Genomic DNA, 15,724 nt, shown 5'->3' with positions numbered 1-15,724 from the left:
TACTGCAATAGTTCCTTCATAAACTTCCATTGCAGCAGCAGGGATTTTGGAAACATGACTTGACAGCACAAAGACACATCCTCTAATGTCTTGACAGGTTTTGCCATAATGATGACAGCCCAATAACTTTTGAGGCTCGGTTGTTTATTCACCAATATGTGTACTGTTCCCATAACACATGCTCCAGTTTCTCCACATCCTTTTTGAATTGTGGTGCCCAGAACTGGACCCAATATTAGTCCAGGTGGGGCCTGACCAGAGCAGAATAGAGTGGCACTATGACTTCCCTTGATCTAGACACTATACTTCTATTGATGCAGCCCAAAATCGCATTGGCCTTTTTAGCTGCCGCATCGCACTCTTGGCTCATGTTCAACTTGTGGTCTACTAGCACTCCTAGATCCCTTTCGCATGTAGTCTCCTTAAGCCAGGGGTCCCCCATCCTATATCTGTGCATTGCACTTGTTTCTCCCTAAGTGCAGTACCTTACATTTCTCCGTGTTGAAATTCACGGTGTTAGTTTTGGCCCAGCTTTCTAATCTACTCAGGTCCATTTTGAATCTTGATCCTGTCCTCTGGCGTATTGGCTACTCCTCCTAACTTGGTGCCACCTGCAAATTTTAGTGTCGGTGGTGTTGATAAGGACTCCAAAGCCCATCTTTCTGTATCACCTGCCTTGAGCTAAAGGAAGATGACCCAGAATACAAGTCAACCTTTTCTCAAACACTGGATAACTATGAACCTGACAAAATTGGCATATGAGGGATGGGAAAGGACTCCCCACAGATTTCCCTTCGCTGGCTTGGCTTTTGTTCTGGAGCCGGAGACAGCCCCGGCGCCTCTGTTTTCGGCCACCGAAGCTGGTCCCAGGGCCCAAGGGACGCCGGGTTTATAAATCACCGCGTCCTTTGCACGCCTGTCAACAGCTGCTCCCCAGAATATATTAATGCCATCAGCAACCGAACGTGTAAAAGTTGGCAGCCTCTCCGTTGGCCTCTTGGGATCGGAGAGCCCATGGAAGGAAAATATTCCCCATTCTCTGCACAGGCAATAATATTTCAATACAGACATAGTATGGCCTGTGTTTTTGGGGAGGGTCAGGGAGCATCCAGAAGGTCCCATTGACTTCAGGCGTGGGGCCTTTCTTCGCTATCCTCCCGGCTCTGTATTTCTTCCTCTCCTTTTTTAAAAGAGGGAGTCAAAGGCAAGGAATGTTCTAGCGCCAGGGCCAGATCCTTCCAGGGCCCTCTTGCCCAGCCAAGGACAGGGACTTCAGGCCATCTATCTCTTCATCATCAGGCATTTACACTTCGGTGACTCATGTCAACAAGGAGCCTGAAACTAAGGTCTTACTCTCCCCTTGCGCTGGAAAAAGTAAGGAGAGCCACAATGGACTATGATCCTTCCCTTGCCTCTTCCTTCCTTCCTTCCTTCCTTCCTTCCTTCTTTCTTTTCTTTTCCTTTCATGTCCCTTTCCTTTTCCTTCCCTCTTTCCCTCCCTCTGTCCCTCTTCTTTTTTTCTTTCCCTCCCTCCCTCCCTTCTCTTTTCCTTCCTTCCTTCCTTCCTTCCTCTCTTCCTTTCACTTTTCTTCCCTCTTTCCTTCCCTCCATCCCTCCTTCCTTCCTTCCTTTCTTTCTCTCTCCCCCCCTCTCTCTCTTTCTCTTTCTCTTTCTTTCTTCCCTTCCCTTCCCTTCCTTTCCTCTTCCTTCCTTCCTTCCTTCCTCCTTTCCTTTCACTTTTCTTCCCTCTTTCCTTCCCTCCATCCCTCCTTCCTTCCTTCCTTCCTTCCTTCCTTCCTTTCTTTCTCTCTCTCTCTCTCTCCCTCCCTCTCTTTCTCCCTCTCCCTCTCTCTCTCTCTCTCTCTTTCTTTCTTCCCTTCCTTTCCTCTTCCTTCCTTCCTTCCTGCCTGCCTGCCTGCCTGCCTGCTTTCCATAAAGGGTAGCCACGCACAAAAGCATAGCAAGCCTCCTGTGCCTTAAAGCAAAGGGGCAAAATTCAGCTTGCAAGCCAAGCTACTAAGAAACACACTGACGCCACTTTCAGAGCCATGAGAGTTAAAGCGGAGTCCAAGGGCATTAAATCTGCAGTGTGGACGCGGCCTCAGAGTCTCAGAAGTATCCTGGCTGGTGGATTTGGGGCCTTGCAGTCCAAAAAAGGACATTTCCCCGCTCTGCCCTTGCCCTTTGAACTCCCCCTTTGAACACTCAGTCAAGATGACAACTGCCGGAGGAGAATGCTGTCCAGGCCTGTCCCATCACCCACCCACCCACCCACCGTTGGTTCGTTCTTCGTTCCTCCGGCCAAGTGTCATTCCCATTAATAGAGGCTGAAACATTTTTGTCCAAAAATAGACATCAGACTCTTGATAAGAGCCAGCTGGCTGCGGATCCTCCTTGCAGTCCGCTCCTGGGCAGAGAGAGCACCTCCTCCGCCTCGACTTCGGCACCATGTCGGAACGGCAAGTGCCCTTCACCTTCCTCCGCACCCCCAGTTGGGACCCTTTCCGGGACTGGTACCGAGGCAGCCGCCTCTTCGACCAGTCCTTTGGGATGCCCATGATCCCCGAGGATTGGTACAAATGGCCGGCCGGGAGCAGCAGTTGGCCCGGTTACGTCCGACCTCTGCTCAGCGCGAGTCCCGAGCCGGTGGCGGTCAGTCCTGCCGTCACTGTCCCTCCAACGGTCAACCCGGCCTTCAACCGGGCCCTCAGCCGGCAACTCAGCAGCGGCATCTCCGAAATCCGGCAGACCTCCGACGGTTGGAAAGTGGCCTTGGACGTCAACCATTTTGCCCCCGAGGAGCTGGTGGTCAAGACCAAAGACGGCGTGGTGGAGATCACTGGTAAGTGTCCTTCCATCATATATCATATATATCTATCAAGGAGGGATCTCAGGATCCCTGAAGGTCATCCAGATCAACCCCTGTCTTATTTACCATATATACTCGGCCTCATGTATAAGTCGAGGGCAGATTTGGGGGGCAAAATTATGGGTTTTAATATGACCCGTGGATAAGTCAAGGGTAAAACTTAGGGGCATGTAATGAAGGATGTAAAGGACGAAGCAAAGGAAAATGATGCCAAAGAACTTAGAAGGTTATGACAGACATAACTCTGCTCACCCTAAAGGCTGGACAAACCTATCGTAGGGTTTTGTTGGCAAGATTTGTTAGGGATGTGTGTGTGTGTCTGAGAGCTACTATTTGTTGTTGTTGTTGTTGTGTACCTTCAAGTTGTTTCCGACTTACGGCGACCCTAAGGCAAACCCATCATAAGGTTTTCTTGGCAAGGTTTTAGAGTGGGTTTGCTTTTGCCCTCTTCTGGGGCCGAGTGCATGACTCGCCTAAAGTCACCCAATGGGTTTCCATGACCGAGCCGAGATTCGAACCCTGGTCTCCAGAGCCCTAGTCCAACACTCAAACCACGATGCCACGCTGTGGCTCTATTGCAGATCCTTTAGGAACAAAGACATGTGCGGCTCAAGGAGCAAGACAAAGGCACTCCCCCTCCTCTTTGAACGCATCTTTCCGCCACACGCCGGCTGGGTTGCAGCTGCCGCTTGGCAGCACAGCGGATTAAAATCAATGAGATCGATCCGGCCCCGGGTTCGAGTCAGGATGACAGGGCAGGTGGCACAGCCTTTTTGCAGAAGCCTGGAGACATGCATGAAACCGTTAAGTGTTGCGGCTTCTCTCCTCCCTACTTTGTCTCTCCTGTTCCCTTCCTCCTTCCAAATAAATATATCTCACCCACTCAAAATTGAAAAAGGAAGGAAGGAAGGAAGGAAGGAAGGAAGGAAGGAAGGAAGAGCCATTCAATAGGTGTATGCTTCTATTTTCTTGCATCCTTTCCGAATGCAATCCTTTCCGAATGCAAAATGCCAGCAGCCCCAATGCAGCCGCTGCCAAAAACCTACCTCCCCTCCAACGCTATCCTTGCCCCCGTTCATCGTCATCTGAAATATCAATGAATATATGAAACCCAGGGTTTAATCACAGCCTTTTTTTGCATCCGCATAACCATGGGAACTGAGACTATGTCTCAGGAGACCCGGGTTCGATTCCCCATCCAGCCACGGAAACACATTTGGTGACCTTCGGTGCGCCGCAGACTCTCAGCCCCATGACAGGGTCTCCTTAGGGTTGCCATAAGTTGGAAACGACTTAAAGGCGTGCCACAACGTACAACGCTTCTGTACCAACTCGAGTTTTTCCTTTTCACTCTCTTTCAGGCAAACATGAAGAAAGGCAAGACGAACATGGCTTCATTTCCAGGTGTTTCACCAGAAAATACACGTAAGTAGTTGGATCGGTAACTCAATAGTAAGCTGCGAGAGGGCTTTGGTAACATCAAACCTTGTGTGCAATGGTTCCAAACCCAGAAAACTCCAGAGACGGTATTCCATATTCATAGAAATAATATATATATATTATTATTTTATTTATTATTACAGTATCTAGTTTATTTAAAAAGAGGAATCTGCATGCACAAGCGCACTCTCGCGCATGCAGCCGCTCGCGGATCACCGCCTTTTCCCATGCTTTGCCTTGAAACTCCAGAGGACCTTGCTGCAAATCCGTTTGCTAGCCCTGACTCTTTGGAGAGATGGGATTTGTAGCAACCTGTTGGGATTTACTCTGCCTAGCCCTGAATAGCAGACCCCAAGGGTGTGAAATGCTGGGATTTGCAGTCCAACAAGATCGAAAGGCCAAGGTCTCTGTTTCCCATGGCTTTGCTCCATTTGCTATCATTGACTGGTGTGAACCCATTGAGTTGGCGAGCATGAAGTCAACATTGACGTCAACCCCGCTGATGCAATGGGTCTACTCTAAATGGGACTTGCCATTGGATGCATTGAAAGATACATCCGTTAAGTCAGTGATGTCCAAACTCTGGCCCTCCAGGTGTTTTAGACTTCAGCTCCCAGAATCCCAAACCATTGGCCAAGGTGGCTGAGGCTTCTGGGAGCTGAAGTCCAAAACACCTGGAGGGCCAGAGTTTGGACACTGCTGCCTTAGATGCAGAGGGCTTGCATGATACCCCTCTTATTTCTTCCTCCAGGTTGCCCCCTGGCATCGACCCGGCCGCCGTCCGTTCGTCCCTTTCCCCAGACGGCACATTAACGGTGGAAGCCCCTTTGCCCAAACCGGCCATCCAGTCCGCCGAAATCAAGATCCCCGTCAAATTCGAGGCCCATGCCCAGATCACGCCATCCGACGCCAAGAAGCCGGAGGAAGGAGCCAAGAAGTAACCCAATCCGTGCCACGCAAAACAAGGGCATTTCAAAATACCACGTGTCTTCCTTCTTCTTCCTCTTATTTTTTTTGTAAGGATATCTGTGCATTGACTTTGACAATAAATTTTAAAAACCTGTATATTATTTAAATGTATTATATATATGACATGTATGTGGTTCCTATGGTCTTTGGACCTTACGTTTCACCAGCATCCATGGCTTTGGCACCTTCGGAGACGATGCTGGCGAAACGTCAGGAATAAACTCTTCCAGAACATGGCCCCAGAGCCCCGAAAAATAACCCCCCAAAAATACTATGTTTTGAAAAAGTTGGCAACACTCCTCTTTATTGAAAGGATGGTCCAAGGGCCAGCTTTCCATACTTGGGACCCTTTTCAGGGCTACATACATTCATGCCAGATATCTCTAGCTAGCTCTGTTCATTTCTTTTGCGTTGAGAGATTTGCTGCCCAAAGTGGGCACAAGGTTGGCATCCCCATCGGAGTCGTCAGGATGCCTTTTAAAAGCATCTCGTAGTGATGGATGGCTGCTGTTATGGAAAAGGCCGGGAAATGTGCATGCAAGATGTAAAATAGGTCCAGGAGCGCACTCCCTTTGTGCCCACTTTGTGCAAAGGCTGCTCTCCTTCAGCCTTAGCAACAGACGAGTGATTTGATGGCCAGCGGACTGGTTGCGCTCGCTCATTGGTCGGGAAGGCTTATGCGCCGATTGGACAAAAGAAGTGTGTGTCTGTGTGCGCAGTTGTGTCAACGGATGTGGGAGAATGCACAAAGGGGGGAGAGATGAAGAAGAAGGCGCATGCTGTGCAGTCCCCTCTGCACATTGTGCATTTGCAAGTCAAGATCCCCTTTCAAATGGGTTGCAATGCTAGAACCCCAGTGTTGGAAGAGACCCCAAAGGTCATCCTATCACATATTCTCTCAACCACATATTCTGCCAACCACATATTTTCTCAGCCATTCTCCTTGCATCCTGGCTCTTGGGCGCCCTCCTGTGGCTAAATGAGGGCGCTGTAGGGCAGGGAAGAATAATACGGTTTGCACCAAAGCCTAGTCAAGGGGCCAAAGCGCGCACTTTTAGCCACAGGAGGGCGCCAGAGAGAGAGCCAGGAAAGAGATTGTAAATGCCATCTAGATCGCAAAAGGCCAATCGCAAATGCGATCTTCGTTCGTTCCCACAACGCCCCTTATCCGCCACCAGAGGGCGCTCCAGGGCAGAGGAGAATAATGGGGTTTGCGTCAAAGCTGAGTCAAACTGCGGTATTTCAGCCACAGGAGGGCGCCAGAGAGACAGCCAGGAAGGGACCCTCGGAGCAGGAGACGAACCACTCGCCCTTCTTTCTGCCGCCGCTAGAGGGCGCCCCAGGACAGGAGGGAAGAAGGATAGCGTTGCTGGTGTCGCCGTTAGCTTTGGACTACAATTCCCATCACCCCTCATGGTCATTGCCCTGGAGGGCTCAAGCATTCTGGGAATTTCTGGAAAGGAGCTTGAGGGGACTAAGGGTGCGGACAGCCTGCAGAGAGACCTGCCCCCAACCTCTGCATTGCCTGGGGATGATGGGAAGTGTCCTCCAAGACCCCTAACCCTGACATTCAAGTCACCATTAAAATTATATATATATATATATATATATATATATATGAAACTGTGTGTGTAATTTTATCCGTGTGTGTGTATATATGTGTGTGTGTGTGTGTTGTCGTGTGCCTTTAAGTTGTTTCTAACTTATGGCAACCCTATCATTCATGTATGAGTGTATATGTGTATGTGTGTATATATATATATATATATATATATATATATGTATATATGTATATGTATATGGGGTTAGCATGGCCCCTGAGGTTGAGAGAGTGTGACATATGCGTGTGTAATTATATGTAGCTGTGTATATATAATTATATATGTGTGTGTGTATAATAGATATCTGTCCTGGAGCGCCCTCTGCTGGTAGAAAAGGGGCGTTGCGGGAAGGAACGCACTTTGCGATTGGCCTTTTGCGATGAAGGTAGCATTTGCGATGGATCTCGGGCGCCCTCCTGTGGCTAAAAGAGGGCGCTGCAGGACAGGAAGCATAATGGGGTTTGCATCAAAGCCTAGTCAAAGTGCGCCCTTTTAGCCACAGGAGGGCGCCAGAGAGAGAGCCTTGGCGGGAGAACGACTCGCCCTTTCTGTTGCCACTAGAGGGCGCTCCAGGACAGGAGGAAAGAAGAAGAATGGCGTTGCTGATGAGATTTCTTACCTTTGGACTACAATTCCCATCACCCACCACCCCATATGGCCATTGCCCTGCAGGGCTCAAGCACTCTGGGAATTTCCAGAAAGGAGCTTGAGGGGGCCAAAAGCGCAGACAGGCTGCAGGGAGACCTGCCCCAACCTCTGCATTGCCTGGGAAGTGTCCTCCAACCTGCCTGCCATGCTGTGCCTGATGAGGATGATGGGAACTGTCCTCCAGACCCCTAACCCTGACGTTCAAATCGATGCATATAATATTATATGTGTGTGTGTGTGTGTGTGTGTGTGTGTATATATATATATATATATATATATGTATGGATATTTGAATACAGTATGTGATTGATCGAATATGTGGTTGCTAGAATATGTTAACATGTGGTTGATAGAATGTATGGTTGATAGAGTATGTGATATTCTACCAACCACATATTGTACCAATCTCATATTCTACCATGTGCATGTATATAAATGTGTATGTGTGTATGTATGTGTGTGTATATATATATATATATATATATCCAAAGGTATATATCCTGTGTGTGTGTGTGTATCAAAAAGAGATGTGTTTGTGTGTCTATGTTATATAGCAAAGGATATATATATATATATGTATACAGAAATATATAGCAAAAGAAGATACATACCTGTCTCTCTCCGTTTGTGATCCTAAACCCTAGGAGGAGGGGGCAGCAGAAAAGACACAAATAGCCTGTTTGATATGACAGTATTTATTTGTTGACTGATGGCATCCTATTGCCATGTATTTATGGCATCCTATTGCCATGCCATTTGGCTCTCATTCTTCTTCTCCATCTTTTCCTTGGAAGGGCAGGGCCAGATGTGCCAGAGGTGAGCATTTCTCCTGCATGCATTCCTTGCCTGTGCCTCTGCCTTCAGGTTACTTACCTCTTGGGCTTATATGGTGGCCCCCATGAATTTTGTAGGGTTTCCTTCGGCAAGTGGGGGGGGGGAATTGAGAGAATTAATAGAAATTAACTAATTAATTAAAATTATTTTAATTAAGAGAATTAAGGGAGGTTTTATTTATGCGACGCTGGCACCGTCCTGCAGGTGGCAGCCGAGACGAACGCAGGCTGGAAAGGAGGACGCACTGTGCCTGCGCATGGTTTCTGCATTGCAGAGATGGTTATTTATTAATGTGATTGGAAAAGGGGGGAAACTGGAACTCAAGGCATCTGGGACCTTCATTCGCCTTCTCTGCAACATGGGTTTGGACCAACGCTCAAACCACTAGGCCATGCTGCTTCTCACAAACCTTGTAATCACAGATAAATCATCCATGTGTCCACTGCCATCTGATGCGTCTGGATCAAGAGAAGTCACAGTGCCACCTCTCTTCCGCTTTGGTCAGGCCTCACCTGGAATAATCTGTCCACTTTTGGTCACTACAATTTATGTTGTCCAGAGGAGGGCCTCCAAAATGGCGGAAGGGTCTGGAAACCACGAAGACCCTATGAGGAGAGACTTAGGGAGATGCTGGGTGTGTGTTGAGCCTGGAGAGGAGAAGGTTAAGAGGCGATACGATAAAGATTTGAAATGCATGTCATATTTGAATCCGTTGCTCCATGTTCCAGTCTCTGGAGCAGCAGAAAACAATCTTGCTCCATGGAGCAAGCTTGTTTTCTGCTGCTCCAGAGACCGGAACATGGACCAACAGATTGAAAGTCCAAGAAGACAGATTCCACTTCGACGTTTGGATGGTAAGAGCTGTTCGACAGTGGCACACTTCTTTGGAGGTTTTCAAACACATGTCCATCTACAACGTCTTGTCCCTGCACACTTGTAGGATTGCCATTCTCACAGGCTGCCACTCTTTCCCAAAGGGACGTGAGTCACCCTGACTGTAAGCAACCTGCCACATTGTCGGAGCATTCATCATCGCCAGTGTCGGGTTTAGACCGAACAGGTCTTCGGGGCTGGCTCCATTTCTTGGGGGGGAAGAATAAAGTTGGTGAGTCAGCCTTCCCGAATCACAAGGGGATGGACACATTCCCACAAATGCACATGGATCCACATTGCAAGAGACCAAACTAAGCATGGGTGTGTTGTCAATTCATTTTTGCATGGCCTGGAAACTATGAAGTCCTCTACGGACCCCTCTTTGGAGACGAAACGTCCCTCTCTTAGCTCTGCGTGGCAAGAAACCAGCTCCTGTGGTAAAGCGAGAGGCGATGGGCACTAAATCTGACCCACTGCCTGAGGAAAGAATAAGCAAGCGTAACCTATTTGTGTCAAGTTACGCGGCGTATTAAGGAGTATGGTCCCTATCTCCTTATCCTCCCTTCCTTGCTGAACAGCCCACGTTGCTTCCAGCCAAGGAAAGGGATTTTTAGCACAGTTTCAAAGGAAGGGAGGGAGGGGAAGGAAAGGAAGGAACAAAGGGAAGGGAAGGGAAGGGAGAAAAGGAAGGGAGGAAAGAAAAAAGGTTTGAAAAGAATGTAGGTAGGTAGGAAAGGAAGGAAGGAAGGAAAGAAGGAAGGGGAAAGAAAGAGAGGAGGGAGGGAGAGAAGGAAGGAAAGAAGGGGAAGGAAGGTAGGAAAAGAAGGTAGGTAGGTAGGTAGGAAGGAGAAGGGGAAAGGGAGGGAGGGAAAGAAGGAAAGAAAAAAGGAAGGTAGGAAAGGAAGGAAGGAACAAAGGGAAGGGAAGGGAGAAAAGGAAGAGAGGGAGGGAGGAAAGGACGAAGGGAAGGGACAAAAGGAAGGAAGGAAGGAAGGAAGGAAGGAAGGAAGGAAGGGGGGAAGGGGAAGGAAAGGGAGGGAGGGAAAGAAGGAAGGAAGTTAGGAAGGAAGGAAGGGGAAGGAAAGACAAAAAGAAGGTAGATAGGAAGGAAGGCAGGGAGGGAGGGAGGGAAGGGGAAGAAAGGATAGAAAGAAAAAAGGGAAGGAAGGAAGGAAGGGGAAGGAAGGAAAGAAAAAAGGGAAGGTAGGAAAAGAAGGTAGATAGGAAGGAAGGAAGGAAGGGGAAGGACCAGCAACCAACTGAAGTCTCTGCTCTTTCACCCCCAAAGAGAGGAGCTCCCCACAGACATCCCTAAGTGCTTATTTACAATGTGGAAAAGGCAACCATAAAATGGAGGTCCAATGTTCTGCTTTGTGGCAGCCCCCCCTTTGAGATGCAACGTCCCTCTCCTAGCGGTTGATGAGCATGACTATTGTCTTTGCGGGATATAACCATCCCAAAAGCCTTACCAAAACTTGGGGAAAGACCCCAATACCACTTTGTTAGGGAAACTTTTCAGAAGTGTCCTCAAGTTGGAACTGGCGACTGTAAGGTTGACGGATTAAAAAGGGGAAATTATTAAAATGATTTAAACCACTAAAGAAATTAAAAAAGATGGAAGGAGAAAGAAGGAGATAAGGTCACAGTTCAACGATAAAGAACTGATAAGAACACCACAGAAAAGATAGAGAGAAACTATAGGGAGGAAGGATAGTAGCAAAGAGATTAAATGGAAGATAACAGGGAGGACAAAGGATAGTACAAAGATACTGTAGACTAAATCGGAAGCGAGGAAGTCGGAGTGATCGGCCTGTTTGACTGCATGAATGTTTGTTGTCTTCATGGCCGGCATCCATAGCTTTTTGTGGGTTTTTGGGGCTATATGGCCATGTTACAGAAGAGTTTATTCCTGATGTTTTGCCAGCATCTGTGGCTTTGGCATCTTCAAAGAAAATGAAGATGAAGAAGATGGCATCTTCTCTGAAGATAGTTTGAGGGTAAAGTATGTTGGATGAAGGTTTGGGTAAGGTAGATGGGTTGAGGAGAGGTTGAGAAAGGAGATAATGTTAGAGTTAAGGAACAGAGGAAGGAATGGAGAAGAAATGAAGTTTGAGAAGAAGAAAGAAGAAGGGCAAAGGAGGAAGGAAGGAAGGAGAAGAGATGATTGGAAAGAAAGAAAGGAAGAGAGTGCAAATGTATGGAATTATATGGAAATTACGATGGCTTTATGTTTATATGTGAAATGATTAATAAAATATGTTCAAACCAAAAAGTGTCCTCAAGTTGGTTTCCAAACATCATCAGCATCACTTGCCTGATGGTCTCTGTGTAAAGGAAGGGGCATTAGTTACCATATCCATCCCTTGGGTAAAGACTGAGCTTTGGTGGGTACCACGCATCCCTGGCAAGGCCCTGCCCACAGCACCCCAAAGACCTCTGGGTCCCCCTAAGAATAAAAAAGTCAGACTCCGAACACAAGACAACGACCGCGAAGTCGCGCTGACATCAGATCTGTAAGTTTATTTGCTTCAATGTACGACGGCTACATAATGACTCACATTCATGATATTCCATCACTGAGGAAAAACTGCTAAGAATGGTCCGTGTGTGAAATAATCCCTTACAGAAACACGGAGTCGGAGGAAATCATAATCATTAATAATATCATAATCATAATCATCATAATCACCGATTTAGACCTTAAGAAAGAGAGTTTCACCGCAGAACATGACAGAAAAGCACAAACAAAAAGGCTCATTCGAAGAAGAAGAACATCGCCATTTGTCTCCTACACTGTAATAGTTATAATTTCACCGCGACGGACACCAGACATTAAGGTTCAGCTAACACTGGTGTTGTTTTTTTATTCTTTTGCTTTCCTTTTTTATTTTTTAATATCGTTATTATTCTTATTAAAAAAAAATTAATAGAGAACGGAACCGGAGAGAAATCGCGCGTCACGATAGATAGCAACATCCAGAAACAGATCGGTTTTCGTTACGTTCAACTATTTGGTAGAGCAAACCTTTTTCAACCCTAAACCCTCCTCCCCCCCGAAAAATAAAACAATAAAGGAGAAAGAAAATAATAAATTAAAAAAAGAAACCTTCGTTAAAAAATCGTCAAAGACTTATCTGTCATAGGAATACGCAACATCTACAGTATAAGTTAATAAATGTCCAAGCTACTTGATAGAAATACGACACCAGCATGCACAATAGTTGTATCGATAGAGTAATGGAGCAGTTAGTTCATTTCACTGGAGAGAGAGAGAGAGAGAGAGAGAGAGAGAGATAAAGAGACAGTTATCATCATAGGCAAGTGCATTTTCTGTTAACGGAAAAAAGAAAGAGAGAGAAGAGAAGAGAAAGATTGGAACCATTCAAGCTGCTCACAAAGTCCCCCCCAAAATCCCCCGCCCTCCGAATTTAGCCCTCTTGTGCGGTCTTTTCCCCCTGCATAAAGTTTGCCTTAAAGCAGCCAGAGCTAAAAGCTAGGGGAAAATATATCTATCTATCTATATATATATATAATGTATGTATATATATCAAGGAAGGGTTGTTGTTGTTTTGTGTAATTCCAGTAAAATCACGCTTCCAAACCAAAGCCAGGGACACACACACAGACACGCAATTGCTGATGTGGCTGCAAATGAAAAGAGCAAGCGGAAAGGCGTCCCTCCGGTGCGCAAGGTTTCGGTCAGTTACTCCAAAATCCTCACTCCTCGGGATCCGAGCGCCAGAGGACATCGCGCGCGGCGCTTCTTCCCCAAAGGGGAATGCGAACGGTCGCGCTGCAACAAAGTACGATTAAACTGTGTGTGTGTGTTTAAAAAATAGCATCTGCACCGACACCGTGTTACAAGCATTTCGCCACTACCGACCCGTTCAAAAAAACCCGAAACGAAACCCTCTTGCGACAGTCTTTGCGACCGCAGGTGACAAAGATGCCGAAGACCACCGCTGTGCGTCAGACAAAAAGAGGATACGAGAAACGGTGTCTGCGTGATGAGCCTCGTTCAAAGCCCGGTTCCCTAAAGCTACGCGGCAAAACATAATTTAAGGAGGGAAACAGCGTTGAAATGTCCAAAAATCGAGATGTTTTCTTTCTTCCCCAACTTCCCTCAAAAAGGGATAGAAAATTTACCTGATTGTAATGATTCCTGGCAAATAGGAGCCTTTAAGAGATTCGGGTTTTGGAGCGCTTAATTTTGCCCTATCTTTTTGGAAAGAAGGCCGTTGGCAACAAGCTCTCGCCCGCAGGGACTTCTTACTGACCCAGACTGTTGCGCTTATACTACAGGGTTACACATGATCAAAAATCCACTGAGGAAGGACTACAACGCTTTTAACCCCAACCCCAGAATCAGAATCGTCTCGGAGAATACAAAGTATTCTCGGAGAGGACAAAGTACGGGGTGAACAAACCCGAAATGGGTTGTCAAGCGCGTTGTCGTTGTTTTGTAACATCGTCCCCCTTTGCTCAATTTTAAAATGTGAATCTTTTTTCTTCCCCCTCTCCTTCTCTTTTCCCCCCGTCGATTCTTGGAACTTTATACAGCCGCTTGCCAAGCACCCATGAAAACGGCTAAGCGTCGGAACAAGATGGCATCCGGGAAATGAAAAGGTAAGCTCAACCCCGAAGGAGAATGGCAAGCCGAAAAAGAAGCAACGCAACTTTACACTCGATGGCTTGGTGTCAAATATATGGCTGTCGTGTAGAAATACTGTAAACTGTGGCTTAGTGTTAACACCGCAAGCTATCTTAAGTATCCCGATGAGAGAGTTTTAGTTGTTTTGAGTCAAGGGCTTTCTTTCTTTTTAAAATTAAGGGGTGTCCCAAAACTTAGGGCTGGTAGAGGAGACGCACACAAGATGCGTGTGACGTTTTTAACTAGCGAAGGGGGGGACGTTTTAGTTAAAAGAGATGGATGGAAACTTTACTGGAACCACAGAACTGCTTCTCTAACAGATAGGAAAGACGACGAACCAAACAAACGACGGAGAAAAGAAAAAGAGGGCCATTCCGTTCAAGTTAGTCATCCTCAACTTCATGTATGCCTAGCGGTTTGAGATAACTTAAAGACAGCTCCCCTTGTATTAATTGTCTACAGAACAGTCCATATGCCACTGTGCGGCTGCCATTCCCTTTAACATACCCAGCCAGCCTGACTTTCTCCACTAGTGGTGTTTTGGCAAAAGTGTCAAAGAGGCAACCAAAGACAGGTTTGGGGGGAGCCTCCCTGGAAGGTCGCCCCTCCTTTTTCCCCCTCCCCCACCCTTGATCCCCTCCCCCCCAAAACTGGTGGGAAAAAAAATAAAGACTGCAGTAGTAGCATCGGCGTGCGGCTGCCAGTCCATCCGAGGGGGTCTAGTTGTTGCCTTCGCCGCCGTCGTCATCTTGCTGGTCGCTTGTCCAGAGCGTTAGGTTGTCGCGGAGGAGCTGCATGATGAGGGTTGAGTCCTTGTAGGAGTCCTCGTTGAGGGTGTCCAGCTCGGCGATGGCGTCGTCGAACGCCGTCTTGGCCAGGTGGCACGCCTGCTCCGGGGCGTTCTGGATCTCGTAGTAGAAAACGGAGTAGTTGAGCGCCAGGCCGAGCCGGATGGGGTGAGTAGGCTGCATGTGTTCCTTGCTGATCTCGTGAGCTTCGCTGTAGGCCTTCTCGGAGGACTCCACCACCGTCGCTCTCTTCTCCCCGGTGGCCACCTCGGCCAGGTAGCGGTAGTAGTCCCCTTTCATCTTCAGGTAGAAGACCTTGCTCTCGTACTGGGTCTCGCTGCAGTTCTTGATCAGGTAGTTGTCGAGGAGGCTGAGCACATCCTGGCACACTGCTTCCAACTCTTTCTCGATCTTCTCACGGTAAGCACGCACCATCTCAATCTTCTTCTCGTTGCCGTCGGCGGAGGTCTTCTGCTCAATGCTGCTAATGACGCGCCAAGAGGAGCGCCGGGCCCCAACGACGTTCTTGTAGGCGACCGACAGCAGGTTCCGCTCTTCATTGGAGAGGGGCTCGTTCAGCTCCGTCACCTGCATGAGGGGGAAAAGGATGACACAAGACGCCCAGTTAGACCTTCTGCATTTTGCTTGGACCCTTGCCACTTCTCTACACAACACAATTCAGCAAAAGACCACCTGCCAGCAACAACTAGCAGATGACATTTTAAGGTAATGCCACTGACAAAATTACCCTTGGAATGGGGAAGAATTGGAGGGGAAAGGAAGAAGGCAGGGAGTAAAAATACGGCAAATTAAAATGGTTGTCAAGCCATCTGGGGAGTCCTTATAGGCTGGGAGGTGATATAGATATCATCCTCATTAGGTACACAACTGAAAATATTAGAAACAAGTGCAACAGGAATATGTAGACTGACTGCACAACCTAATGATGCTGCTTTGAGGGTAACTCCTGGAAGGATGGCAAGAGCCCAGAACTAAAGATGAACCCAGACCCAAAAGGAAGGTATCTGGAAGTCAAAACCACAAAGTAAGT

The 15,724-nt window shown here is 47.5% G+C and overlaps 2 protein-coding genes across 2 annotated transcripts; one reads left to right on the top strand and one right to left on the bottom strand.

Moving 5' to 3' along the window:
* The first annotated feature begins 2,384 nt into the window (after positions 1-2,384).
* On the top strand, positions 2,385-5,374 carry HSPB1 (heat shock protein family B (small) member 1). The gene is made up of 3 exons (XM_042442331.1): positions 2,385-2,842; positions 4,231-4,294; positions 5,061-5,374. The coding sequence occupies exons 1-3, from the start codon at positions 2,449-2,451 to the stop codon at positions 5,248-5,250; spliced, it is 648 nt and encodes a 215-aa protein (XP_042298265.1). The 5' UTR covers positions 2,385-2,448; the 3' UTR covers positions 5,251-5,374.
* A 6,354-nt stretch (positions 5,375-11,728) lies between these two features.
* On the bottom strand, positions 11,729-15,287 carry YWHAG (tyrosine 3-monooxygenase/tryptophan 5-monooxygenase activation protein gamma). Its single transcript, XM_042442667.1, has one exon. The coding sequence runs from the start codon at positions 15,265-15,267 to the stop codon at positions 14,605-14,607; it is 663 nt and encodes a 220-aa protein (XP_042298601.1). The 5' UTR covers positions 15,268-15,287; the 3' UTR covers positions 11,729-14,604.
* Positions 15,288-15,724: the final 437 nt, after the last annotated feature.

This window comes from Sceloporus undulatus, chromosome 11, assembly GCF_019175285.1.
Source record: "Sceloporus undulatus isolate JIND9_A2432 ecotype Alabama chromosome 11, SceUnd_v1.1, whole genome shotgun sequence".
In the NCBI taxonomy this organism is placed as follows: Eukaryota; Metazoa; Chordata; class Lepidosauria; order Squamata; family Phrynosomatidae; genus Sceloporus; species Sceloporus undulatus.
Note: the sequence above shows the minus strand (reverse complement) of the source record. Positions and strands in the feature narration are given on the sequence as shown.

Bases quoted from the DNA above. Each gene is read 5' to 3' on its own strand.
- HSPB1 (XM_042442331.1), top strand. From the start codon at position 2,449: ATGTCGGAACGGCAAGTGCCCTTCACCTTCCTCCGCACCCCCAGTTGG. The intron at 2,843-4,230 runs GTAAGTGTCCTT...ACTCTCTTTCAG, and splicing joins CGGCGTGGTGGAGATCACTG to GCAAACATGAAGAAAGGCAA. The intron at 4,295-5,060 runs GTAAGTAGTTGG...TTCTTCCTCCAG, and splicing joins TGTTTCACCAGAAAATACAC to GTTGCCCCCTGGCATCGACC.
- YWHAG (XM_042442667.1), bottom strand. From the start codon at position 15,267: ATGCAGGTGACGGAGCTGAACGAGCCCCTCTCCAATGAAGAGCGGAAC.